Source organism: Oppia nitens, unplaced genomic scaffold (assembly GCF_028296485.1).
Source record: "Oppia nitens isolate AA-2021 unplaced genomic scaffold, nextdenovo-longstitch-racon4-pilon3 scaffold4_pilon_pilon_pilon, whole genome shotgun sequence".
Lineage (NCBI taxonomy): Eukaryota > Metazoa > Arthropoda > Arachnida > Sarcoptiformes > Oppiidae > Oppia > Oppia nitens.
In genome coordinates this window covers 2,836,704-2,864,228 of record NW_026533232.1, presented here as the reverse complement: position 1 = coordinate 2,864,228, position 27,525 = coordinate 2,836,704, and the positions used below count along the sequence as shown (strand labels likewise).

The following is a 27,525-nucleotide window of genomic DNA, read 5'->3' as shown; positions in this document are numbered from 1 at the left end:
CTAAATATATCTAATTATAAAGTTTTATAACTTAAAGTTCTCCTATAATAAGAAAACTTTAAATAAATAAACAAATAATAATAGAAATTCATAATTTCTAAAATTTTGTCCTATTTTTTTATTAAAAAATAATTTACAGTAAAACAATGAGTAAATTACAAATAATTGTAACAATATTGGGATTTATTTTATTTATATGTGGTATAACTACGACCATCAGTCCAATAGCCGTACATTGCATTATACCCGGTGTCATACAAATATTAAATTCGTTTATAACAATACTAATAGAGTTACCGATAGCTCTTAAATGGCAAACTGGGACCCAATGTGTGTACCGGATGTTTGGAGGAAAGTTGTATTGGATTAAAATAGGTGTATATCAAGCATTTGCCACAATAACACTTATTATTAATATATTTCTATGCGCTTGTTTTGGTCCAATGTTTCTAATTGGCATTTCATTACAATTTATATTAACCTGGATATCAGCGATTGATAAATTTTTTTTATATTCAAATGAATATGATTTACATTAATTTTCAAACTATTGAAAATGTATTTATTTTTATTTAAGTATTATTATTAATATATACTGTAAGTTATACTTGAATTCTAATAAAACGATAAATATATTAAATAAATAATTTTTTAAATGTTATCTAAAGATTAAAAATACTTTTAATGACATCAGGCATAGTGTCGTGATATCGATGCCTTAAATTATATTGTAAACGGTATTCAACATAATATAAGTCTATTAAACTGTTGATTAAATTGAAAAATTTTTGTTCAGATTCACAACATGTGGCGTGTTTTAGATGTAAATATCTTTTTAATAAATATATGTAAATATTTTGTTCAGACCTTTAAAAATATTTTTAAAAATTATTAATTAAATTAAAAATGATTTGTATTGTAAAATAAAATTACTTGATTTTTTGTTTATCAATTAATCCCGGATGATCTGGATTGTATAATACTATTGCTGTCATCTAAATAAATATGAATATGAATTTTAATTTAATTAAGTAAATACTAATAAAAATACAATAAAAGTTTAATAATTTAATATAAATACAGACTATTGCTATAACATTGGTGTCATATCCCGACTCTTTGATTACTTTTTTAAGAAAATCTTTATATTTTGAGTTTAGTGGAAGTGGACCATTACCCGTCCAATTTTGGCGCCTAATAGCATCTAGCTTAACTTTTATTACACTATGATCATTCTATAAAGATAAAATACCAGTATAATTATAAATTGTGATTAAAAAAAAAACTAATAAATTTATTACTAAAACAATTTTCCAAGTTTCGTCTGTGTCATCAAAATATTGTGTGGATCTGAGCGCCAATATTTGTAAACTACTAAACCTAATGAGATTGGCTCTGTCATCGTCGCACAGTTGACTACAATTGATGAGTGTGTCAATCAATTTGACAATATTGACCAACTCATTGATGTTAAGTCGAGCCACAGAATTGGCAATTGTATCTAAAGTTGTCACTTCATGGGTATGTGTGAGGGCCAGTGTCTCAAACTTTTTGATTGTAACAAACAAATCGTTGAGTCGACACATTTCCTGTTCATTAAATTGTTGATTATAGTGTTTGACGGGTCCGGCAATCGGTATGACACTCATCTCGACCTCAACTAGTCGTGCAAATAGTTTGTCCCACAAATTGGACTGAGCTATTGCTCGGTCATAAGCATCGACTTCACGGTTTAGAAATTCATGAAATGTTGGACGAGTAGCTAATGCTAGACTTGTCGTTGTGACCGATGCTATGATTGATGATAGAGATTGTTGAGGTGATTGAAAATTTGTAAAACAATCATGCTCCAATTCACGTTTAATCTTGTTCATTTCTATTTTAAATTTACGCTCCTGTTTAGCACTAACAGTCCAAACAGCATCCTGGGGTCAATTGCACATAATATAAATAAATAGTTTATTAAAATTTCAATTTAAAGTGCATATACTTTATAATTTATAAACTAACCTTGTTCATTCCATACTCAAAACACTTTCTGAGTCTACATTGTGTACATAATCTCCTTTTATCGATGTCTATGACACAATTATCTTGATATTTACATTTTGGTGGTGTCTTTTATAAAGTAAACAATAGTTTTAGTTTTTTAATTAAATAATTTTTTTTTACAAAATGTTTGTCACTTTTAGAGCATTCCGCCTGAAAAAGGCTTTACACGATTCACATGTAAGCGCATTGAAATTATAACCTTTAAGTTAATAAATTGTAAAAATTAGTTATTTTTATTTTTTATTTAAAGTTTTAGTAAATATTGTTTACCAATTGCTCGATCACCACATATTACACACCGTTTGCCTTTGAATCGATCTGTCATTTTTTTAGACAAAATTTAATTAAAAATTTAAAAAAATAAATTAATGTTTATTTGTTATGTTTTGTAATTGTTATTTATAAATGTACTTTATATTATACACTTATCTATAAATTACAAACTTAAGTTTGATAAGATTCTAATATTTTATGCTTTTTAGGGAACTTTTATATGCTGACACCTATATTATTATATTAATTAGAGTAATTTAATAACATTTATAAATAATTTTAATAAAATTAACGTCATATTAATATAATTAACTTAAATAATCAATACTTAAATGTTTATATAAAAATTATCGTAATATTTCATTTTTATTACTAAAATAACATTATAATTAAAAAAACTTTTATTAATAACAGGGAATATATGAATATATTGGAATTTCTCAACTTAAAGTGATTACTTAAACTTAAATAATAAAAGTATCCATGACATTAAACTAAAGATTATTTTTTAAATGTTATATTGCAATAATAAAATTACATTGTGCAATTTTATTAGGAATAAAGTTTCAAATTATATGTATTATATTAATATTTAATAAATGTATAAAAACTATTTTTTACATAAAGTTAATTATCTAAATGTTTTATTAAAACTTATTTTTATATCTAATTTGTTTTATATTTATGTTAATGTTTTAAGAAATCTAATATTAATTGATTAATACTTCCAGGAAATCAATAAATAAAAATATAACTTTATATTTTCTACTATTATACAGTATATCTAGTAGATTTATAATAATGTCTATCATAATATGATAACTTGTCTAATGCATATATAAATATTTTAAATTTGAAATTATTTTAATTTTTTATCCTTATATTTTTTATTTTTGTTTAAAAATAATGATAATAAACTATTTTAGATTTTATTTAAGTTATTAATATCAGAGCATTAATTCAAATCTATCCAATTGTAATATTATATGATAATATGATTCTACTGTATTTAAAATAAATATAATGTATATAATTTTACTGTTTATTTTCAATCAATTTTCTTAACTTATTAAAATAATAAACATTTCAAAGTTAATTGTAAATATAAAATATTTATTTATATAACATTGAATATCGTGTTATATTGTAATTTTTTTCAAAATTTTCAATCAAAACAAAAAAAAAATAGTCAAATAAACTGTTAGTTTATAACAATTATGTATAAGAGCTGAATGTGTGACACTTGTGATCTGTTTTCTAAAAGACCTAAGTTTTGTGTGAAAACTCATATCAATTGTAAGTGAAATTAAAATTTTTATAATTTCAGTATAGTTTCGACTAATCTCACAATAAGTTGTATGTATTATATTGGCCGACAAATTGTCGTTTACTTAATAATAGTGTACTTACATTTAGTTATACTAATTGTGCAATATTTAAAAAATCATTATTTTATTAAATATCACATTTATTATCTTTATTATTTTACTAATAATAAAAAACAGTATCAATTAATACTGTATTATGTAATGTCTTGATAAAATTGTCATAGTTTTTTATGCTTTATGCTAAAATATTTTATGTTTATGACTACATTGTTACAAACATAATTTAAATAGATTTAGTTTACATTAAACTTATGCAAAATTAAATAAATGTTTTAAAAATTACTATTATTTGAAAAAAGTTTAAATTTGTTAATTTTAACAATCATATTTTATTTTTTCATATTAATTAAATATAATTTGGACATTCTAACAACTATACTAATATTATTAAATAATAAATTCTAATTTTAAAAAGTAATATTATGTTATTATAATTTACACAATAATTTAAATACAATATATCTTCAATAATATAAATCATTTACATATGATTTTGTCTGGACTTCAAATAAATCCGTTTATCATTACTATAAATATAGTAAACGTTTATTTATTAATATTAATCATTATAATTATTCATAATTAGTACTGTATTTACAAATAATGGCCATAAATATTGATTGGAGGGATGAGATACGTAAAAAATTAATTGAAATATTAAGTGATTCAATCAATGAATTGATACGTGTTTTGTGGTATTTGGATGAAGAAGATAAACAATATAAAGATGAAGATAGAGTACCACCCGTTTGGCAAACCTTAAGATCGGCCTCTAAATCATCGGACAATCTTTTCAAACAATATGTTTCTCGTATAGTGAAAGACACAGAAAGTGCAGAAAAAGATCCGGCTTTTAGACAATTCATGCAAACGACTTACTCGCATATGTTAGAGGCCTCCGAACAGCCCCCTCCCGATGGAGTCAACTATTGTCTAGACGTAAGCCGATTAACTAATATGAGTGTCGCTCAGAGATCAGGATTTATAGGTTTAGCACAAGCATGGAGTATGATTCCGATGGTCAGTCAAAAAGCTATCATAGAAACCATACCAAAGATAATAACCAATCGAATGGTAATTAATTCAATTGACGAAATGGTCAGTTTGGTCAACAAAACTGGAGGGACTGTTGTGATGGTAGCATTGGCTGCAATTAGTCTCGGAGCTGATGTTATTAATAATTTGAACCGTTGGTGGACCGGACAAATCACTGGCAAAAGATGTGCCAAAAATATTGTTGATTCAGCCACTACTATAGGCGCCGGAGTTGCTGGTGGTATGGGAGGTGCGGCCATTGGATCATTATTTGGGCCAATCGGTACACTTGTTGGTGGAATAGCTGGTGGTATACTATCGGCTCAGGGAGTTAGCTATTTGATTGATGGTTTAACTCAAAGAATATTTGGTGTTCCTAAAGATGAGGCACTAGAGAGAGCCTACAACTACTTTGGAGTTCACATAAAGGCATCAAATCATGAGATAAATCAATCGTTTAGACAAAAGTGTTTAACCCATCACCCGGACAGGGGTGGCAAACATGAGGACTTCCTATTTGTACAGTTACATATGGCTACTATTAAAATGTCACGGGGTGATTTATCTTAAATTAATATCATTTTTTTATATAAAACTATATTATTATTACTATTAATATCAATATATATTTTCTTATATAATATGTTTAATTTAAGAAAATTTATAATTAAATAATAATTATTTATAACATAACAAAAATTTCTAATAACGTAATTCATTGTAAGTTTTACTGTTATTCAATAAAATTAAATCCAATAAATTGTTTAAAACATGAAAATTAAAATAATATGATTTTATTGATGACAATTGAATTATAATTAGCCATGTCATTTTTGTTAACTAGATTATGTCATTATAGTTTATGGTTAACAATATTTAAATTTTATTTATAGTATAATAACTTAAATAATATTTTATGATATCATTTAATACAATAATTATTATTGTAATAAATATACTTTATTATTGATATCAATTGATATAAATATTTTTAAAAATTATTTAAGTTATTATGAATTATAAATTGTAAAAAAATGTTTAAAAGACTATTATTTTTAAGATAAAATTAAGTTTTAATTATAGACAACTTAAAGATGACAGGTAAGTTAGAAATCATAGATTATTTTAAAAAATAAAAATATAGCTATTGTTTATGTAGTTTAAAAAAATAATTACAATTACAATTGACAAACATATAATTTAGTTATTTAATTTTGTGATAAAATAATCACACATTAGAGTGTAAAATATAATCAATTAATGACCTAGTTGATTTTATAATTTACTAATACATATTACTATAGAGGAGACAGGGGTTAAAATAATCTGAAATAAACATCTGTCAGAAATAATATAATAAATTAAAATATATTATTTATAAATTTAATATTTTGAAATATATTTTATAAATTATATACTGTATAATACTGTATATTAATATTATTAGGATATGAAAAATAAGATTAGAATTGAGTGGGAATTTGAGCATGCTAGATTTTAAGTTTGTTAATATTAAAGTGATAACAAATGAGACTAAATTATACAATAAATATATAATTGATTTATAAAGTTTTATAATAATTTGTTTGAACACTTGTTTTAACTAAATAACTGTTGAAATAATAAAAATAATTAAATTTAAAAAAATGTTTCATAAATTTTTATTGATTTTACTTTTTACGCATAACTTACTGTTAGATCAATCGGTGGTCAACAGTCTGACGTTCGGTAATCTCACTATTAATGACCAGAAATCGGGAAACGATATCGAGTTGCGGTCGAATCACGCGAAAAAAGTGGACACTTTGGTTACCAGTTTTCTGAACGCCAACATTTCAGGAGTACAGAAAAGTAGCGCCAAATCGGCAAAAATTGCGTTTTCGCGCGACCCGAGCGGTCAAAATACATTTGCCATCGTTCAGGAAGTGGTTAACGACCAGAAGATATCTCATTATACTATACAATGGATTAATCCGACGCCTAATGAAGAATATTGCATACATTTGTCTGACCAGCACTGGTATACAACTTATGAAGAGAATGTCCAGCGCTGGCCAATTGACCAGACGGTCCACTTTAAATCGGCCGAACCGTTCTCAACCAATGACCAGTTTCACAATCCAATTGGCGGTATTCTTGAATACCTGTTCATCGGCTCCAATGGTTTTGCTCTATTCGTCGAATATACGGCACCATTGTTTGTCCGACGGGACAGCAATAACGGCAAACCATTGTTTTGTTTCTCCGGCGACTACAATAAGGGTCCCTATATTCACGCCATTGAGAAAAGTCGTGTCAAACTGACGTTTCATTTGGTGTCGGCCGACAACATAATGACTGTCTATAGATATGCGACCGACAAATGGATTCAGAAACCGGTCGGTTATCCCGACGAACGCATGATTACTTACCCGATATGGTAATAGCGCTTATTTAGTAGAAAAACTTATTATAGATGAGTTTACTTTTTTGTTAACCTCCCTGTGCTTATTATAGGTCAACGTGGGCTAAATATCACGCAGACATAACTCAAGACAAAGTGTTAGAGTTTGCCAAAGAGATAAAATCTCACGGCTTCTCCGGCAGTCAGATAGAAATCGACGACAAATGGGAAGCAAAATACGGCGACTTTACGTTTGATACGAAAAAGTTTGTGAATCCAAAACAAATGGTCGACCACTTGCACGCCGAAGGATTTCGTAGCACTTTATGGGTCTATCCGTTTGTCAATACCGACAGTCAAGTCTTCAAAACAGGTGAAAAATATTTTATAAAATCTCAAAACGGGTCGGTATTAGTGCAGGACTGGTGGGACGGTAAGGCAGCACACGTCGACTTTACCGACTACGACGCCCAACAATGGTATGTTCAACGGGTTAAGCAAATCCGTGAAACCACTGGAATTGACTCATTTAAGTTTGACGCGGGAGAGCTCGGGTGGGTTGGAAAAGACTTTAAGCTAAGCAACGAATGCATACAACAAACACCCGTCCAATTGACCGGTTTTTATGCTGAAACCGTCTCTGAGTTGGGAAATATGATCGAAACTAGAGTTGGCTATAAAACACAGCACTTACCGTTTTTTGTCCGAATGCTCGACAAACTGTCCGTTTGGGACTACAATGGCGGACTACAGACACTAATCCCGACAGCTCTTATGATGTCAATCGGTGGCTACTCTTTCGTGTTGCCCGATATGATCGGCGGCAACGCCTACGGAAACTTTCCTTCTAAAGAGCTGTACATCCGATGGCTTCAAGTAAACGCATTGATGCCAACCCTGCAGTTCTCGATCACGCCCTGGGATTTCAAAGAATCTTCCGACGAAGTCATAGCTATAACCAAAGCAATGCTCAAACTTCACGAACAGTATTCACCACTAATCATATCGTTGGCCAAAAATGCCGTCAAAACAGGCGAACCTATACTGCGACCGCTTTGGTGGGTGACTCCTGAAGACACCAACACTTTTGCTATCGACGATGAGTTCTTAGTCGGTAATGATCTGTTGGTAGCGCCGGTAACCCATGAAAAAGCCAGACAACGCAATATATATCTACCGGAAGGCCAATGGAAAGACCACAGAGGGGTTGTCCATAAAGGCGGTCAAACTTTACGAGACTTCAAAGCAGACTTAAATGAATTGCCATATTTTAATAGAGTTTAATACAATTCAATGAGTTTTGTTTTATTGATTTATTGTTTATAAATTAAAATAAATTCTGTTTATATAATATATATAAATTTATAATGAATTATTCAAATTACTACAATGTTATTAAGGGTTATTTCTTAAATATTTTGATTTATTTTGTTAAATTATGTTTTAGTTTATATAAAATTTTACTTATGACCTTATGAACCTTATGAAATATCGAAAGTTATCTGGTATATTTAGTATTAATAATTATAAATTTTTACTATAATACTAATAATAAAATGCATGAATATTAGTTGACATTGAAATTTATGTGTGATATTATTAAATAAAATTTATTACATAGTATACCGGTATTATACTAATATTTGTTTGATTTTTAATTTATATACTGTTATCTTATTAATGTTTTAAAATGACATTTTGTTAGTGAAATACTATAGTATTAACATTTATTATATAAATACCAGGCTTAAGCAAAGGAGTAGAGGGGTAAAACCAAAATATCCCTCCTAAGATCGAGATTTTGGGATCTGCTCCCACAGACCTTTTGACCAAATTGAAAAATCAAGGAGAAATGACACACATCCCATACCATCCCACCCCACCCCACCCCCCAATTTCGGCGGTGAAGGCGCCTAATTTTTTCAAGTTTATAAAAATTAAAATTTTATTTAGTATTATTGTTTTAATAACTTATTACTTATAACTTTGAATTATTATAACTAATTTAGTTAAAATCTAAATGTTTTAAATAATTTTATAAAATATTTTGATAAATAAGGGAATATTAACCTATTTTCTCCCATTTATATGGAAATTTTCGAGAATTTGAGGAATTTTAGGGAATTTCTCTTGGCCCCTCTCTTGATTTTGGATTTTTGAAAATTTGCTGTTTAAAAATGCAATAAAAATACACCCACCCTATACTCCACCCAAGATTTTTTCGAGATTTTGTGATTAGACACCAAACCCTAAAAACCAAAATCTTGTTTATCCCTAATAAATACATATAATGTTTATACTGTAATTTAAATAAAGTATGTTAGATAAAAATATTTTTAAATATAATTTATAAACATTTAAATAGTTTATTTTTTAAAATAATCATTTTTGGCTGATCCATTTATATGCAAATGTATCAATCATTAATTTTTTTTATTAAAATAAAAAAATAGTATTTTTGTCTCATATAAATTAATTAAATATTTTATAATAAATTTATAATTACTTTTATTTTTTCTATAAAATTCATTTTAATTATTCTACATTTTTATGAATTACTGAAAAATTTTAATAATATTTTTACATATGAATTGAATAAACTGTATGTTTGTACCTTAAAACAACAGTATACTTTTGCTATCTATTGAATATGAGTTCAAATATTGTATAATTTAAAACAGTAAATAACATAATAATTTAGTTAAATTTATCATAATCCTATCTACAAAAATTAAATCAACTATTTTTGAATAATTATAATAAAATACTTTAAATTAATAAGTGTTTAAAAATATATATATATAAAACCAGCTGAGAATGCTAGAAAGTATTTCCAGAAAAAAACTTGAATATCATATATAGGTTGATAACCATTATTTTGTAGTCCTAGCGGCTATTATAGTAACAATTTGAAAACTGATCAAACATACATAATAATTATAATCTATAAATTGTATCAATTTTTCAAAAATCATAGCTACTATACGGAAATGTCTTAAAATGATTACATAAATGATTGCCAATTGTTTGCTAATTATGTGGAAAAACAATTCAAATCATAATCAGTATTAAAAAAATACTCAAATTATTATAAAGTTTATAGTAACTTAGTTGTAACATTAATTTTATAATATATAATATACTATTAATATACTGAATTATAAAAATAGTATATTAGTAATTTTAGTAATATTAAATTTACTGATATATTATATTAGCTTACTAGAAAATTCTCATATTTGTTAATAATTATTTTTAAAAACTCAATATTTGTTATTTACATAAATATTAATATTTGCAGTTTTATAAATTACAATATTAAATTTTCTGTATAAAAATTTTAAAAATCATGTATTTTTTGTTGACAAAAAATTATGTACATATGGTTGACAGCATATTTATATAATGCAATTATTGACAAATAATAAAGTATCGTAAATACAGTCAAATGATATTTAAATTACTTTACAAAATATAAAATTTTTTAATAATATTATGTTTAATATTAAATTATATAATATTTAAGATTTATTTGTTTATCAACTGACTGTCAGTCTTTCGGGACAGTTATCCCACTGTTTGTTTGAGTCATTTCCAATGTTTGGTGCCATCGATGGCATCATTGTGTGTCTGATTTGAAAGTCTTGTTGAACCTTATTCTCCAAGTATTGCAAATCGACTAAAGTGTTCAACAAATTCAAAAATTTTCCGTTTGCTTCACATGTCGTATGATATTTGCGATGCAAATAACGTTTTAATAAATACATATAAATTTTTTGTTCCTGTCTTTATAAATATGTAATTAAAAATTAATTAAAGATTGATATTTTATTTTTAAAAATATATTTAATTTAATTTACTTAATTAGTTCTTTGTCTACGAGGTCATCATAATCCGGATTAAATAAAACAATAGCTGTCATCTAGTTATTAAATATGCATGGTTAATTAATAAATGTGAAAATAATGGAAATTTACTGTAAAACTTTCATTGTATAGTAACTTACAAGATCAAGTATACCATAATCGTTGTCCAATTCATATTTAAATCGTTTTAAATAGTCTTTAAATTGTGAGTACATTGTATGAGAATTACGGACGTCATCGAGTCTAAGCATAACAGTGTTGCGCTGATCCTAATTAGTAAATGTAAAAAAGTTAATTAATTTAATAAATTGATCAAATGTTTAGTTTTAAATATACCAGTTTAATATTCCAACTTTCCAAATTATTATCATAATAGGTAACCGATCGCATAGTATATATTTGAATGCATCCGCGTTTGATGAGCTTCTCCTGGTCCTGTTTGTTGATACTATTGAATCCGATTAACATTTTGGACAGTCGTATAATATTGCGAATCTCCTGAACACACTTTGAGTCCAACGCATAGATAATATCATCTTTAGTGAGTGTTTTACTGGCGGCGGCTGTCGATTGACTTTCAATAAGTTTGGTTGCGTTAAACAATTCATTCAAACGATTGCATTCCAACTCATTATAGGTTTGGGTAAAATCGTTAACCGGACGGGCAATGGGTATGACCGACAACTCAAGTTCGACAGCTTTCTGGTAGATAAGCGCCGAGAATCGGGTCAACTCGTACTGATAGGTCGGGTCGATAACCATTTGCTGTTTGGCCGGTCTCTGGTGTGTCTCAATGTCTGTGTCGCGCATCTCATCAAACGTACGTTTATTACGGTTGGACTCGATTTTCATGCGCCGACTTTCCTTTGCCTCGTCGTTCCAAATCCATTCCTATGTGAGGAACGGTAGATGACATAAGTTAGTAAGTCTACCTCTAATTTAATCTGTAGGTCAGCTCATTGTAAACTTTTAGTTTAACCCCGGGTTATGTCACTTACTTTTTTCATTCCACAATCCATACATTTTTTCAGTCGACAGGCGGCGCACATCCGTCTCATAACTAAATCGATGACACAATTGGATTGAAATTTGCATCGAGGGATCTGCTGCTCAGATATTCATACATACATTGTTAGTCAATAATAATATTATATTATATTAATTAAAAAAATTAAATCAAATTTAATAATTAATTCTAACAATTAATAATATACTGCTATATTGTATACAAAAAAAGTTTACATTTTAAGTGCAAAGTTTGATAGATGTCTCTCTAGTCATAAATGAACTGTAAATGCACTGTAAAAGTAACACTAAAGTACTTATAATATTAATAATAGACTATTACTTGTGATTAGAATTTATGTTCTATTGTTTTACTAAGTTTTTAAGTTAACTTTAAAAATAAATTATTATTTAATGTATTAATTTAATGATCAATTTGTTATATGTTTATATATAAAAAATTAATTTTTCAACAAAATTTATAAATAACATTTAAAGAGTTAGCAACTAATTTATAAAATTCACACAATTTATTATCTAAACTTATTGTTACATAAAGTCCTTAAATAAAAAGTATATAATTTCAAAAATATGTAATTTTTGTTGTTGTAAATGTATTATTGATAAATATAGTACTTTAAGTACACTAACATACAGTAGATTACATTAGAATATAGTAATCATCGATAAATAAAAAAATAATTATTCATAAATTTATTAATATAGTATTTACTAATTGTTAGTTATAAACATAATTAAATACTAAATATAAATTGTGATTAAAATTTATGTTGTATTGTTTTGCTAACTTTTAAATTAACTTTTAAAATATAATTATTAATTTATATTTAGAAACTTTTTAAGAAATAACTTACTTTTAGAGCATTTCGTCTGAAAAATGCTTTACACGACTCACACGTTAATGCATTAAAATTATAACCTTTTTATATGAAATGAAAAAAATAAGTCAAAGAAATTAAATAAGTAAATAAAAGATATAGTTTTTCATATCATATAAAACTTATAAACAAATAAGTAATTTATAGAGAAAAAAAATTTAGTTACCAGTTGCTTTATCACCGCAAACTACACAAAACTTATTGACCATGTTGCGAGACATTTATTTTTAGCAATTAGATTTAATTTATAATTATTAAATTTTACACACAAAAAACTAGTAACTAATAAAGTTTGAATAATAAATTATTATTATTATTAAAAAACACAGTTGTCAATACAAAAATGTGCAATGTAATTATAATTACAACAAAAAATAATAATAATAAACTTGATGTACTGTTTGCTGCTGTTGTTAATGTTGTTATGTGTTGTGTATTGAAATAAAAATGCACCCAAACTTTCTATATATGTTTGTGTATGATATGTACTCTAATGTTAATAAATGCTAAAAAGCACACAATTTTTTCTAATGTGTTGCACATATGAAATATGTACTCTAATATCGAATTGAATTACAAAAACAGTTACAAAATCCTTGACAACATTTATTACTCAGTAAATCGGTTTCTAAGACAACAAAATCATTACATAATATTCTCTCTCTCTCTCTCTCTCTCTCTCTCTCTCTCTCTGTTTGTGTGTGTGTTTATTATAGACTATTTGAGTTTAAAACAACTTATTTATCACATTAGTTTAAATTTAGATATTAATTAAAAATGATCAAATTATTGTTAATGAATGTTTGTATATTAAATAAAGATATATTACTATTAAGAAAAATATTTTATTAAACATATACAAGTATCTGTATATACCGTATACCATATATATGCTTTTTGAATATTATATTAAGTTCACTACATATTTTTTATCACTATATATATTATAATATAGTGATAAAAAATATGTATTGAATTTAATATAATATTCATAAAGCATTCATAATATATATATATCTCTTTCTTTCTTTTTTTTCTCTCTCTCTCTCTCTATTGAAAGCTGTTTTTTGAACTAAAAATATACTAATATAGATCACATATTGTATATTGCTTGATGAAATAATATTAAAAGTCTGTTATAATAAAAGTGCATTAAGTACTACCAGGACATATTTAATTAATTAATATAATGATTATAATGTTATTAACATTTATCAAAATAAAATTAACTTAGAATTATATATTTTCTAAAAATTAAATACAAATTTGTAATATATTTAAAATATTCTTAACTTTTGAATCATAAGTTATTGAAGTAATATAAATTAAATAATGTATACATTGGGTATAATATATACAATTTAATTAATAAATAATTTACATTAAAATTGCTATTATGTGATAATTGAGAATGTGATAAAAATTGATAGTTTTAAGATTTTGATAACTTTATTGTTGTTTTTATATCTATTATTCTGTATATTATACGTTTATTATCTTATTTATTGTTATTAAATTTAATGATTCATATTTGTGTTCACATTTAGTATTATTAAATATATTATTTTTAATAACTTTAATCATATCTTTTTTTTACAATAATAAATAATCTATTGTACTGTTATATATATTTTATTAAACAAATATAAAAAAGATAATCTAGATAAATTAAAAACAATAAAAAGAATATGGTAAACATTTTTATTTTTTTAATTCTGTACAATAGTTATATGTTTATATTTGTTTAATTTAATCATTATTAATATATTTAGATTCTTAAAAAAGATTAAAATAGAAATTTTTAGCTTTATATAAAACTTTATAAAAATACAAAATATTTGATACAATTTTGTTAAAATGTACAGAATATTTGATTAATTTACATTATTGATATATACTGTACATAAATATGTACAGTACTTGCATTTATTATGTAAACTATTGTATTGTAAACGTATATAAAACATATATCAATATTTAGTACTTCTATGTCTGCTTAAGTACGTTGTGTATAAAGTTTGATAACAAAAAATATATTTTAATCAAATATCAGAGTTATTAATATCAATAAAGTATATGTAATCTGTTTGTCATAAAAATGAAGTTGATATCTACCCAACGTACTTACTATTATACAGTATATTATATCTAATTATTAATAGTTGTAATAATTTTATTTAAAAAAGCATTAGTTTTATAAAAAATATTTTTTCTTAAAATTTAGGTTATATTTATAATAAATTATGAACTATAATCACTTTTTTAAATTTAATTATATATAGAATAGTAATCAATAAATTACTTAATTTCTTATTATAATTAAATTTATATATAGTAATTATTAATTAATAATTAAAAAAATAATATACTTTATTATCATATTAAATAATATAAACAGATGAGTTTATTATATTAAAAATTATTAAAAATATGTTATTAGACTATTACTATTTGAATAACAATATTTATTTCATATTATATGATTAATAAAATATAGCAATTGATTTATATAATGATTTAATTTTATTAAATATAGCATATATTTTAATATTGCCTTATTGATAAATTTAGTATATCATAACTTATACTAAAATTAATTTTCATCACTTTTATAATAAGCTTGATATCTAATAAATTAGTTTATAAAATGAGTTCATTTGTTATCAGAATAGAAATAAAAATATTATCAATAAATTGTGTATTAGTTGTTTGATAAGAGAACATATGAAATAAGATATAATATTTATTATTAAGTATTGTAAATAACAATTAATAACAATTGAAATTAAGTTATATTAAATTTATACATTGATATAATTTATAAGTCAATCATTTTATACAATGTACTGTATATTGTTCTAAATATATATATATTTTTAAAAATAAATCAAATAAAAAATAATTGATAAAGTACAAATATATGATTTTACAAAATTACAATAAATTACATTATTATTAAAAAATAACATTAATTAAAAATAGATAACAGTTTATATACAGATAATAATTTTGATATAAATATTAGATAAATAATAAATAATTTAAATGTTATTAATTAATATAATTTTAAATATTAATTTTTTGATAATCATTGTGTAAATATAGTTTTAAATTGAATACAGTATGTTATGATAATAAATTAATATTAGTTACAATGAAACTATGTACAAAATATTTTGAATGTACCGTAATATTATTGTATTATGATATAAGCATTGGGTCGTAGAGATAACAATATTTGTACTGTACTTTAATGTTATTTACGTGACAATTACAGTGTTTTATTATTTTTTAGCAAATTATTTTACAAAAACATAGTTATTTTAGATTATAATAATATATATATATATAAATACAATGTTTTTCATTGTTTATGAGGTGTTTGCAGATTATTTTTCATATTGAATGCATCGATAACTGAAAACATTATATTTATTATTATACTGAATGCCATTAAAAACTGTTTTGAGGTAACAAAAACAATAACATATTCAATTCAATTCAATTAAATATGTATTCAATAACAAAATATGAAAACAAATAATATCAAAATATATTGAAAAATACAAAAAACTATTTGTAAAGTCATCAACAAAAAAGCAATAGATAATACAATAAACATTTTACTAAATATAGTACTGTATATAATCCATGTTTTGTTATAATTTATATGTCTTTATAATTAGACAATTTTTATCATCAATTTTATTGCTATGTTTTTTTACCAATTGATAAGTTGTTAATAATTTTAAAATAATTTAAATAACATTTATTCTACAAAAAATAGTACAGTTATTGTATTTTTTAATGTGTCAAATATCAGAAACACATAAATAAATACAATTGACGTAAATAGGTTATCAGTTTATTGATAATATTATGGATTCTCATAATAAATATAATGTTGTATAAGCTTTAGTGATTAAAATATTTTCAAAAAAATATAAATTAAGTATTAAATTGCACTTTATATGTTAAATAAAATAACGTATATCTTATATTTGAGTTTTATTAATCAATAATTATAAAATATCAATTAGTATTACTATTTAGTATCTTAACTATTTTTATAATTGTAATATTTTTGAAAAATAAATTTTATTTTACTTATTATTTAATCTATAAAACTATAATTAATAGTAGTATAATAAATACAGTATAAAATAATAGATTAGCATAACTACAGTATTTTGTGATTGATTATCATTAAATTGTTTGATGAGTTAATACTCTGTCTAATTGTAAATCTTTACTATAAAAAGATGACTATTTCGATAGCTAAATAATCATTCAATTTTAATCATTAATTTATTAAAATAAATTGTCGTTTGATTTAAAATTATCTCTATTTCTAATATGTAGATATAATTTCCAATAAATAAAGTACAAATGTTTTTTTTTGTAAATTTTTATTACTTTACAAACTTTTATTACTTTAGTTAAAAACTAACTTTTAATTAATTTCTAATTTAAAGCTAGCTTTTAATTGTTATTTTTTGCTTTTTGATGAAAATTCTTATAAATAAAATTCTTATAATTGAAAAAATCTTATATAATTTTTAATTAAATTATCAAATTAGAAAAATGTCATATATTTATGATAACATAAAACAAAAACTATATTTATATAAGATTTTGAATGCCAATCAAATGTCAATAATATTCATAGATATTATAAAAGTAAAAAAATGTCCGATATAATGATATGTATTTTTGTATATAACAGCAATTTAATATAAAATTTATTATTATTACAACTGAGTTTAGCTGTATCAATTTGAATATATCAATTTAGTAGCAATAATTAAATAAAAATTATGATAATATATAAATTATTTAAATTTATTTTAATAATAATCTTTATAAATTCAATAACATGTAGTATATTAAACAAAATTGAAAGCAAATCATCAGTTGGCAATCAGTTTGGTTGTCATTATAATAATTGTTTCAAACAAACGGATGCAAACAAATTGAATGTACATTTGGTTGCCCACACTCACGATGATGTGGGTTGGCTTAAAACGGTTGACCAGTACTACTACGGGTCCAACTCAAGCATTCAAAGTGCGGGCGTTCAATACATATTAGATTCGGTAGTCGTAGCACTCGACCAGAACCCGGACCGTCGGTTTATTTACGTGGAGACAGCGTTTTTCTGGAAATGGTGGACACAACAGGACAATCATACCAAACAAACGGTCGTTAAATTGGTTAACAATGGTATAAATGATAGCAATTGCTTAAAGTATTTTTGTTGATATTAAATAAATTTGTGTCTGATTTATAGGACAATTGGAAATAATTAGCGGCGGTTGGAGTATGAATGATGAGGCGACCACTCACTACAGTGCCATCATTGACCAAATGACGTGGGGATTCAAACGGCTTCGGGATATGTTTGGCGAGCCGTGTGGTGTACCGAAAATCGGTTGGCATATCGACCCGTTTGGTCACAGCCGTGAAAATGCTTTACTGTTTGCAAAATTCAATTTCGACGGACTTTTCTTTTCGCGTATTGATTATGAAGACAGAGACAAGAGATCCGCTGATAAGACACTGGAAATGATTTGGCAAACAAGTGATGATCTCTCCAGAGAACAGTCAGACTTGTTTACCGGAGATATGTGGTTAGGATACGGTATGTATTATTGAAATAAATAAAAAATAATATTAATTGTTTTGTTTGTTTTCAGGAAATGTAACGGCTTTTTGTTGGGATCTAAACGGCTGTCGAAATGTCTTTAATTTGAATGAACCCATCATTGATGACCCGGAGTGTGAAGACTATAATGTCGATGATATGGTTAACAAGTTTGTCGACTATATGCTCAGTTACTCCAAATATTATGCCACAAATCATATGATGTTTCCGATGGGGGAAGACTTTATGTATCAGTCGGCCAATCCGTGGTTCAAAAATATGGATAAACTAATCAAATATGTAAATGAAAGACAAAACAAAATCAAAGTGTTTTATTCGACGCCAACCTGTTATCTGAAGAGTCTTCAAGAAACTAATCACACGTTTGTCACCAAAGAAGACGATTTTTTTCCTTACGCGTCAGATCCTCACTCCTATTGGACCGGATATTTCACTAGTCGTCCGGCGCTTAAACGATACGAAAGATCTGCCAATAATTTTCTACAAATTTGCAAACAGTTGGATGTTTTGAGTGCTGGTAACGGTTCCAATGCTAATAAGATAACAGCGCTTAGAGAATGGATGGGTGTTATGCAACATCACGATGCAGTGGCCGGCACTGAGAAACAACACGTGGCCGACAACTATGTACTGAAACTGTATAAAAGTGTTGAAAAATGCCAACAAGTAGTCAGTGAGTCATTGGCTAAACTGTTAATCAAACAACAATCGGCTCCCAAACTGCCGCAACAATTTTGTCAAACATTAAACGTAAGCGCCTGTCCCCTAACCGAATCGGACAACTCACTTGCAATTACTGTATACAATCCGACCGGCCATTCAATCAATCATACTATTAGGTTACCGGTGACTAATAAGATGTTTCAAGTGTTGGACTTTTCAGGTAAAACAGTTCAATCAGCAGTCGTTCCCATTCAAGAGGCTGTCCGTCGAATACCTGAAAGAGTCAGTAAAGCAAACGATGAGTTAGTATTTGAGGCCAAAATACCATCCCTTGGATTTTCTACTTATTTATTAAAACAAAATAGTGTTACATCAAAGTCTAAGACAGCAAATGTACGAAAGATTACCACAAGTTTTACACTAAAAGCCAAAAGTTTTGATGTAATGTTTGATAAATCAGGAAAATTATCGTCAATTAAACTGAAAAATGGACAGTTTGTTGATTTTAAACAACAATTCAAATATTATAAATCTAAATCTGGAAACAATACTAAACCTGAGTTGAGAGCATCGGGTGCTTATATATTCCGTCCGGAAGGGTCATCACTGGCATACAGCGATTACGATTTTGAGGCCAAACTAATCCAATCAGACAGTATTGCGGAAGTACATCAAAAAATCAATGCATACATAAGCCAAGTAATCAGAGTCTATCCAAACCGGGAGTTTATTGAGTTTGACTACGTGTGTGGACCCATACCAGTGAACGACAACATTGGTAAAGAAATCGTTGCATTTTTTCAGACAAACCTAACTACAAATGGCGTATTTTATACCGACTCTAATGGACGACAAATGATGAAACGGGTGCTCAACCAACGGCCCACTTGGAACCTAACGATAACTGAACCAGAATCAGGAAATTATTATCCCGTCAATAGCCGAATAGCCATTAAGGATGTGAAACAAAATGTTCAGATGACTGTCTTAAATGATAGGTCACAGGGAGGCAGTAGTCTTAAAGATGGTTCGGTTGAGCTGATGATCCACAGGAGAAACCTATTTGACGACAAGTTCGGTGTGAATGAACCGCTCAACGAACCGGGAACTGATGGCCAGGGATTAGTTATTAGAGGACAATTAAAATTAGTTGTATCTGATATCGAAACGGCTGCCGAACAGCACAGGGATTTAGCACAAAGACTATATATGGAGCCATTAATGGTATTTTCCAAATATGCATTTAGTGAGGAACAGTACTTCAAAAATTATAAAACTAGTTATTCAGCTCTTAATCAGGAGTTACCCAAAAATATTCATTTGCTTACTCTGGAAGACTGGACATCAGATAATGGGACAGTTGTTTTGCTTAGATTAGAGCACTTTTACCAGACAAATGAGTCGAAATCCATGTCCAAACCGGTTGATATTAATCTAAATAATTTATTTGTACCGTTTTTTATCAGCGAAGCAGTAGAGCAAACATTGGGTGCAAATCAAGATATTAGTGAAATGAAAAATAGATTGAAATTTAAGACAATAAATAAAAATGAGTTCATCGGTACTGAATTGAAACCAATTAATAAATTTGATAACAAAAACAATGATTTAATAATAAATTTGAAACCAATGGAAATCAAAACATTTCTTATCAAATTGAAAAACAAGTTTTCATAAAAATGTTATTAATTTTGAATATTTTGATTCATAAATAATTAAAATTATAATTAATTGATTTACATCGTATTTGAATTTTTAATTTGTACTACAATAAAGACTTATTTTGTGAAAAATTATTAAATCAAAAATATATTAAAAAAAATAACAAATTAAAATTTCTACTTTATTATATACAATAATATAAGAAAATAATTTATAAAAAACAAATACTAAAAAAATAATTAACCGCTTTTACAGTCAATGACTTCGCGTACCAACTCAGGCATATCGTCACGCGCTTTAATACGTGTTTTGATAGTATTAGCAATTTTGTTTAAATCGACTAACATGTTTAATGTGCGCAAAAATTTGCCGGTTGACAAATACGTGTCATAATATTTAATTTCTAAATAACGCTTTAATAAATACATGTATGTTAATTGTTGTAATCTACAAACAAAATGACAAATTATTATATATATTAGATTAAACGATAATTATTAATAATTACTTGACAGCTTCTCTATTGATAAGTCCAGGTGTATCCGGGTCATATAACACTATCGTTGTTAGCTATGTTATTTAAAAAATTAATTATTATATAAGTATGTACTTTAATATTATATATATTTAAAATTTGAATAATTTACCAGATCTATAATTACACTATCATTATCGATTTGATGTTTGAGCTGGCTAAAAAATTTGGCCATGTAGCATTGTTGACTTGTATAGATATTTAAATTTAGTTTAATAACATTATCATTCTAAAATAGAAAATAAAAATTAGCAAAAAAATTATTAAATAATTTATTTGTTAATTTTGATGATTATGACCAATCAAATTGAAAACATACCATCATTTTGACATTCCACCATTCATATTCAGTGCCCACATAATTGACCATGCGCAATTTATGTATGGCCATTGACTGTGACTTAACTAATGTATAGCTATCGGATTCAGTTATATTAGTATAGATTTTCAATTGCTTATAAAGTTGTATCAAATTTCTGATATCTTCTTCAAACGTGAGATCAAGTATACGATAGCATTGTTTTGCCGTAAATACACCGCAATTGAAATGACTTTCAAACAACTGATTGTTCATCACTTGTGCGGCAAATAATAGATGAGTGAATCGATTGCCTTCCGACTCGGTTAACGTATGTCGGGTATCACTAATAGGACGTCCAATTGTTAAGTTTGATGCGCCACTAATCTCCTCTGTATCAGTGATAGTGTTAGCCCTATTGAATGTTTTATATCTCCTTAAACTAGTTATATCATTACTAATAGTTGTGGTTGAGTCTATAGGTGCCGATATTGATCTGATGTTTTCGCTTACTAGTGATGTTTGGCCACAAACCGGATCAACCAATGAACTAACTGACATACCATTGATAGATAACATTGAAGTTTGCATTTCGACTACTTTATGTAGAACTGACTGATCAATGACTGTATCAATGCTACTGTTGCTGGCGTTGGAGTCATTCATATTAAATGAATAGGGATTCTGTAATTCATATGAAAGTAATACGGAATCCAAGTTTTCATCAATACTGTGATTGTATTGATCAGATGGTAATGATGACAATGGAGATGATACAGATGATGACACTGTTGTCGATGAGATTAGTTGACAGTCATCTTCTTGAGTAAAAATATTTTTCATCTTTAATCGGTTGATCTCGACTTTTGTCCGATGAATCTCTTTTGTCTCTTCAGTCCAAATACGCTCCTAAAATATTATAGTTTTAAAATTTTATTATTATATTTTCATTTCAATATATTGAAATTTATTATACAATTTGAAGTTATTTTTATTTTTAAATAAATATGTAAGTTATTCATATATATATGATATATAATTATTAATAGTATAAATTTTTTATAATATGAATAAATTTTATTCATAGAATTTAATTTAAATGAATAATAACTTATTATTAATAATAAGTATGAAAATATGAGAAATAGTATTTAAATTATTTTTATTGTTTGATAATACTGTAAATACGTTATAAACTATTGTATAACAAATATTGTATTGACAAAAGCGATTTTATTGCTTGAGAAATGTTGCAGGCTAATATTTATTTTAATTATATAAATTACAATATATATAATATATATCATTCATTGTCATGTATTGTCATTACTGTATTTTTTTAGTATTGATTAAATAATAATAATAAATAAAAAATCGATAGCTTTAAACCCATAAAACTTGATTATATTAGTAATAAATAAATAGATTTAGTAAAAACTAAAACAACAATAGTATTTAATAAAAAATATTATATATTATCTATGCTATTCATATTCATATATCATATACTATTCAATATGTAAATACTGTATTTATATATCGTATAATTTATTAAAATTTTTTAATTTAATTTAAGATTATCATAAATATTAATAATAAATTATCTAAATATTAATTTATGTAAAAATTTACAACCTTTATTAATTAAAATAAAAATAAATAATATAATAATTATTACCTTTTTCATACCCATTTCAAAACATTTATTTAGTCGACAAAAACCACATTTTCTGCGAGTTATTAGGTTTACAACACAATTGCCATAAAAATTACAATTTTTAATTCCCTGTTACAAAATATTTATTATTATTATTATTTAGTAATTATTTTATAATTAGTATATTTACATAATTATATAAATAAAATATAAATAATTTGAATAAAATATTCATGTTTTACACTTACTTTATAAGCATTTCGACGAAAAAATGCTTTACACGACTCGCACGTCTGGGCATTGAAATTGTTGCCTAAAATTATATAAATATAAACATATTGTTTGAAAAACTTTTTTCTTTATAAATACAGATTTATTTTGTAACAGTTTTTATTTTTTTAAAAAAAAACTGTGTATAACTTATTTATATTAATTAATTATAAAAATTGTACCTGTTGCTTTATCGCCACATATTACACAATTTGCATCCTTTTTGTTGCGTGACATTTATTTTTTAAAATAATTTATTTAGAAATAAATATAATATTTAACTATTTATTTTTTGAAAAAAAACAATAAATATACCACTGGTTGAATTTTTAGAATTATTAAATAATTAATATTGTATTTAGTAACCGATAGCAACACAATTAAACTACTAATGTATTAATAATAGAAAAATAATAAATTGAATGATAGCATCAAAATTTAATGAAAACACAAATTTTATAAAACTTAATACACACTGTATTACATACATATGATAACTCTCTAACACTTATCAAGTTTATTACTTACTGTATTAATATTATACACATACTGTACTTTCGTATCATTTTCATTACTAAATATATTGTGTTTCTATAGTAATGTAAAAAATTACTTATAAATATTCCCTAACATCTCTTAACTTAACTTTTGTGAAAGTGTAGCAAACGTATGAATTATACACTATTTTATAATATATAGGTATTAAATATAAAACAGTACACTATTGACACTTTAATTTACACTTTTTTTTAACAAACTTAATCTCTATGGTAACACTACTGAAGTATTTTATTAAAAAATATTAATTAAATGCACAGATAGTGTAAATATATATAACTACTGTTGTTATAATAATTTAATTAATGTATAAGGTAATAAAATATAATAGTGATTAAGTGAACAAGGATACTTGTTTTTTAATATTGAATAAATTATATATAAATAAATGTGACCTTGATATATTGAGATTACAGTTAAAAGTCTATTTAGGAAAAATAAAACATATGAATCTCTAAAATTCTGTTTTTTAAAAAACTCCAATTTTAATCTTATAAACATTTTATTATAAACACAAAAAACTATGATATTTACTATGTTTATAAACAAATATAATTAAACTTTCAATAGATTATAAATAATATTATATTTAAAAAAATATATATTTAATAATTGTTTAGATCAACATACACTTTAGTAACATTAATATAAATCACACAAAAAAATCTGCTATCAAAATGTAACTCACATTAAACTTACATAACTTTAATTAATAAAAATAAATTGCTTATTTTTTGCATTGTAATAATTAATTAAAAAATTAATGACAACATAAAAATAACAAAATATAGCAAAACAGTAATATTATTTTAAATTGAAATAAAAGTATAAAAAGTATAAATAAATAATATAAGTTAATTAAAATTATTATAAATTAAACAAAAAATAATTTATAACAAAATAGTGTAAAATTAATAATTTAAAGTAATTAACGACAAAATAATTCATTCTTCAAGAACTTCCTTAAGAAGTGGCGGCAAATCCATGCGATTCAATGTATTTTGTCGACAACGGGTCTCAACGTAATACAAATCAATCATTGAATTCAATAATCGGTTAAACTTTTCGTCCGCATATTGTTTATCCAAATATTTTATCATTAAATAACGTTTTAGTAAATATAGATAAACATGTTGTTGTAATCTTAATATATATTTATTTTGATATTATTATTATTATTTATTTAATATAATACTGTATTAATTATTTGAATACCTGATAATCATTTTGTTTTGTAGTCCCGGTCTATAAGGATTAAACAGTACTATAGCTGTCATCTATGATAATAATAGATATTTTAAATAAATTTTTAAATAATATTACATTTGAATTAATTATCTGTATATGATGTAAATATTTTCACTAATATAATACTGTATATATTTACTATATCAAGTATAATGTAATCTTGATCAATTTCCATAAATAAATTGTTGATATAGTCTCTGAAATCATTGTGTAAATGTGTTTCAGCAAACTTGACAAAATCCATGTGTAATATCATAGCATTATTGTTATTCTGTAATTAAAAGAAAAAATGACTTTTTGATTAAAAAACGATTTATAAATTTAATGGAAGTTTAGTCTAAATTACCAAATTTATAGTCCAATACTGGGAATCGTGATTATAATAGCAAATGGATCGCATCGTATGTATCTCTAGTGATCCATATTTTAGTAAAACAATTTGATCTTCGCTGGGAATGTCAATAAAACCGGTGATACTTTTGCACACTTTAGTCACATTTTGGATATCGTTTATCTTTAATGTGTCGATAGCGGCAAAAAACTCTTCCATCGAAACAATTTCACAGATATTTGTTGCGGCAATGATTTCCAGTTGTTTCGCAGCGCTCATCAATTCTCGGAAACGGTAGCCCTCGAGCTCATTGAACGTACGGCTATAGTCAGCGATATGACGGGTAACCGGTATAATACTGATACCCATTTTCAATGCACGCTTGTAGGTAGAGCTCTTGGATACACCATTCCTATCAATATCATTGTAAACATCAATGTTTTCCTCAAACATCTTATTTGTCAACTCATTGAATGATGATATGGACTCATTAGTGGATGAGCTCATTGGACAGTCATGTAATTGTGTAAATAAATGTCTGTATAATGGACTTGAAGACAATATACTTGAAGAGACGATATTTGATTGTTGTTTATTATTTCTAGTAATAATTGTATTATAAGGTGAACCATCAGTTTTCAATCGGCGCTTTTGTCTATTTTGTTCAATGAGTTGAACCCGTTTTGACCTGGCTTCTTTATTCAATATATGATCCTATAATACCGTATAATATAATTATATCATCATCAATATAATTATAAATAAGTTAATATAATAGTAATACTAATTTTAAATAATTTATAATCTAATGTTAAATAATCCATAAATATTATTAATAAATATTCAATAATTTATCAAAAGTACAGTATTTGCACTATTGGTTTTAGTATTGGTTTTGCAAAAATGTTTATAACTTGAATATAATAAATAAAATAAATAAAAAATTGAATAATATAAGACAATTCGTAAAGACATACTGTATGAGTATTTTCTAAATAGACATTGCTGCTTTAAAATGAAAAGTTTATTATATTTATTAATTTATAATAGATTATATTTTTAATATAAAAACACCTGTTATATTTTTAAAATAATGTATTTTAGTACCGTATATTATACAGTAAAGATATACAAATAGCTACAGGTATACTGTATACAGTTTATACTAATATAATGACTATTTATTATATGTTAAATAAAAAAGAGAAAAAATATTATACACTATATAAATATTAATAATATGATAAAATATTGATTACCTTTTTCATACCCATTGCCAAACACTTTTGTATCCGACATTTAGGACAACATTTACGAGTATTTATTTGAATCACACATTCATTGGTATCAAATTTACACTTTAAATCCTATAAAAAGTTTTAAAAATAAATTTATTATTAAAATTAATATTTAACTTATATTTGTTTTTTGTGTAAATAATTAAAATATAATTATACTTTGAAAGCATTGCGTCTAAAAAAGCATTTACACGATTCACACGTTAGGACATCAAAATTAAAACCTAAATTTAAATACTATATAAATATTGATAGGTATTTTAAAAATGTAAATATTTATAAATACCAATTGCTTTGTCTCCACAAACTACACATAGTTTTGATTCAAATTTGTTGTTCATTATATATAAAGTACACAAATAATTAAACAATAAAAATTAATAATCATAACAAATAACTTTAACAAAGTCAACTAATTAAAAATTTTATTTTGTTTTAA

General features: G+C 25.2%; 6 protein-coding genes across 7 annotated transcripts; 2 read left to right on the top strand and 4 right to left on the bottom strand.

The window, feature by feature from the left end:
- Nucleotides 1–662: 662 nt before the first annotated feature.
- LOC128960200 (vitamin D3 receptor-like) lies at nt 663–2,377 on the bottom strand. The gene is made up of 7 exons (XM_054306271.1): nt 2,323–2,377; nt 2,187–2,251; nt 2,011–2,118; nt 1,302–1,925; nt 1,086–1,235; nt 934–995; nt 663–717 (listed from the first exon to the last, which is right to left on the bottom strand). The coding sequence occupies exons 1-7, from the start codon at nt 2,375–2,377 to the stop codon at nt 663–665; spliced, it is 1,119 nt and encodes a 372-aa protein (XP_054162246.1).
- A 3,428-nt stretch (nt 2,378–5,805) lies between these two features.
- Nucleotides 5,806–8,435, top strand: LOC128959482 (myogenesis-regulating glycosidase-like). 2 transcript variants are annotated; one of them, XM_054305441.1, is made up of 3 exons: nt 5,806–5,849; nt 6,447–7,167; nt 7,245–8,435. In XM_054305441.1, the coding sequence occupies exons 1-3, from the start codon at nt 5,843–5,845 to the stop codon at nt 8,413–8,415; spliced, it is 1,899 nt and encodes a 632-aa protein (XP_054161416.1). In that variant the 5' UTR covers nt 5,806–5,842; the 3' UTR covers nt 8,416–8,435. The 2 variants fall into 2 exon arrangements, with proteins under 2 accessions (XP_054161416.1, XP_054161415.1); XM_054305440.1 differs by lacking the exon at nt 5,806–5,849 and having other exon boundaries at nt 6,319–7,167.
- A 2,194-nt stretch (nt 8,436–10,629) lies between these two features.
- LOC128960199 (nuclear hormone receptor HR96-like) lies at nt 10,630–13,110 on the bottom strand. Its single transcript, XM_054306269.1, has 7 exons — nt 13,068–13,110; nt 12,878–12,942; nt 11,996–12,103; nt 11,334–11,888; nt 11,138–11,266; nt 10,992–11,053; nt 10,630–10,917 (listed from the first exon to the last, which is right to left on the bottom strand). The coding sequence occupies exons 1-7, from the start codon at nt 13,108–13,110 to the stop codon at nt 10,671–10,673; spliced, it is 1,209 nt and encodes a 402-aa protein (XP_054162244.1). The 3' UTR covers nt 10,630–10,670.
- Nucleotides 13,111–17,778: 4,668 nt separating this feature from the next.
- LOC128960198 (lysosomal alpha-mannosidase-like) lies at nt 17,779–20,906 on the top strand (the record flags this gene model as incomplete). Its single annotated transcript, XM_054306268.1, has 3 exons — nt 17,779–18,124; nt 18,192–18,542; nt 18,598–20,906. Coding segments are annotated over 3 exons (3,006 nt in total), but the record flags the coding sequence as incomplete, so codon positions are not given.
- Nucleotides 20,907–21,130: 224 nt separating this feature from the next.
- LOC128960197 (nuclear hormone receptor HR96-like) lies at nt 21,131–23,888 on the bottom strand. The gene is made up of 7 exons (XM_054306267.1): nt 23,834–23,888; nt 23,630–23,694; nt 23,403–23,510; nt 21,746–22,633; nt 21,539–21,655; nt 21,400–21,461; nt 21,131–21,338 (listed from the first exon to the last, which is right to left on the bottom strand). The coding sequence occupies exons 1-7, from the start codon at nt 23,886–23,888 to the stop codon at nt 21,131–21,133; spliced, it is 1,503 nt and encodes a 500-aa protein (XP_054162242.1).
- Nucleotides 23,889–25,153: 1,265 nt separating this feature from the next.
- On the bottom strand, nt 25,154–27,427 carry LOC128960195 (nuclear hormone receptor HR96-like). The gene is made up of 7 exons (XM_054306266.1): nt 27,373–27,427; nt 27,246–27,310; nt 27,048–27,155; nt 25,804–26,502; nt 25,597–25,728; nt 25,425–25,486; nt 25,154–25,352 (listed from the first exon to the last, which is right to left on the bottom strand). The coding sequence occupies exons 1-7, from the start codon at nt 27,425–27,427 to the stop codon at nt 25,154–25,156; spliced, it is 1,320 nt and encodes a 439-aa protein (XP_054162241.1).
- Nucleotides 27,428–27,525: the final 98 nt, after the last annotated feature.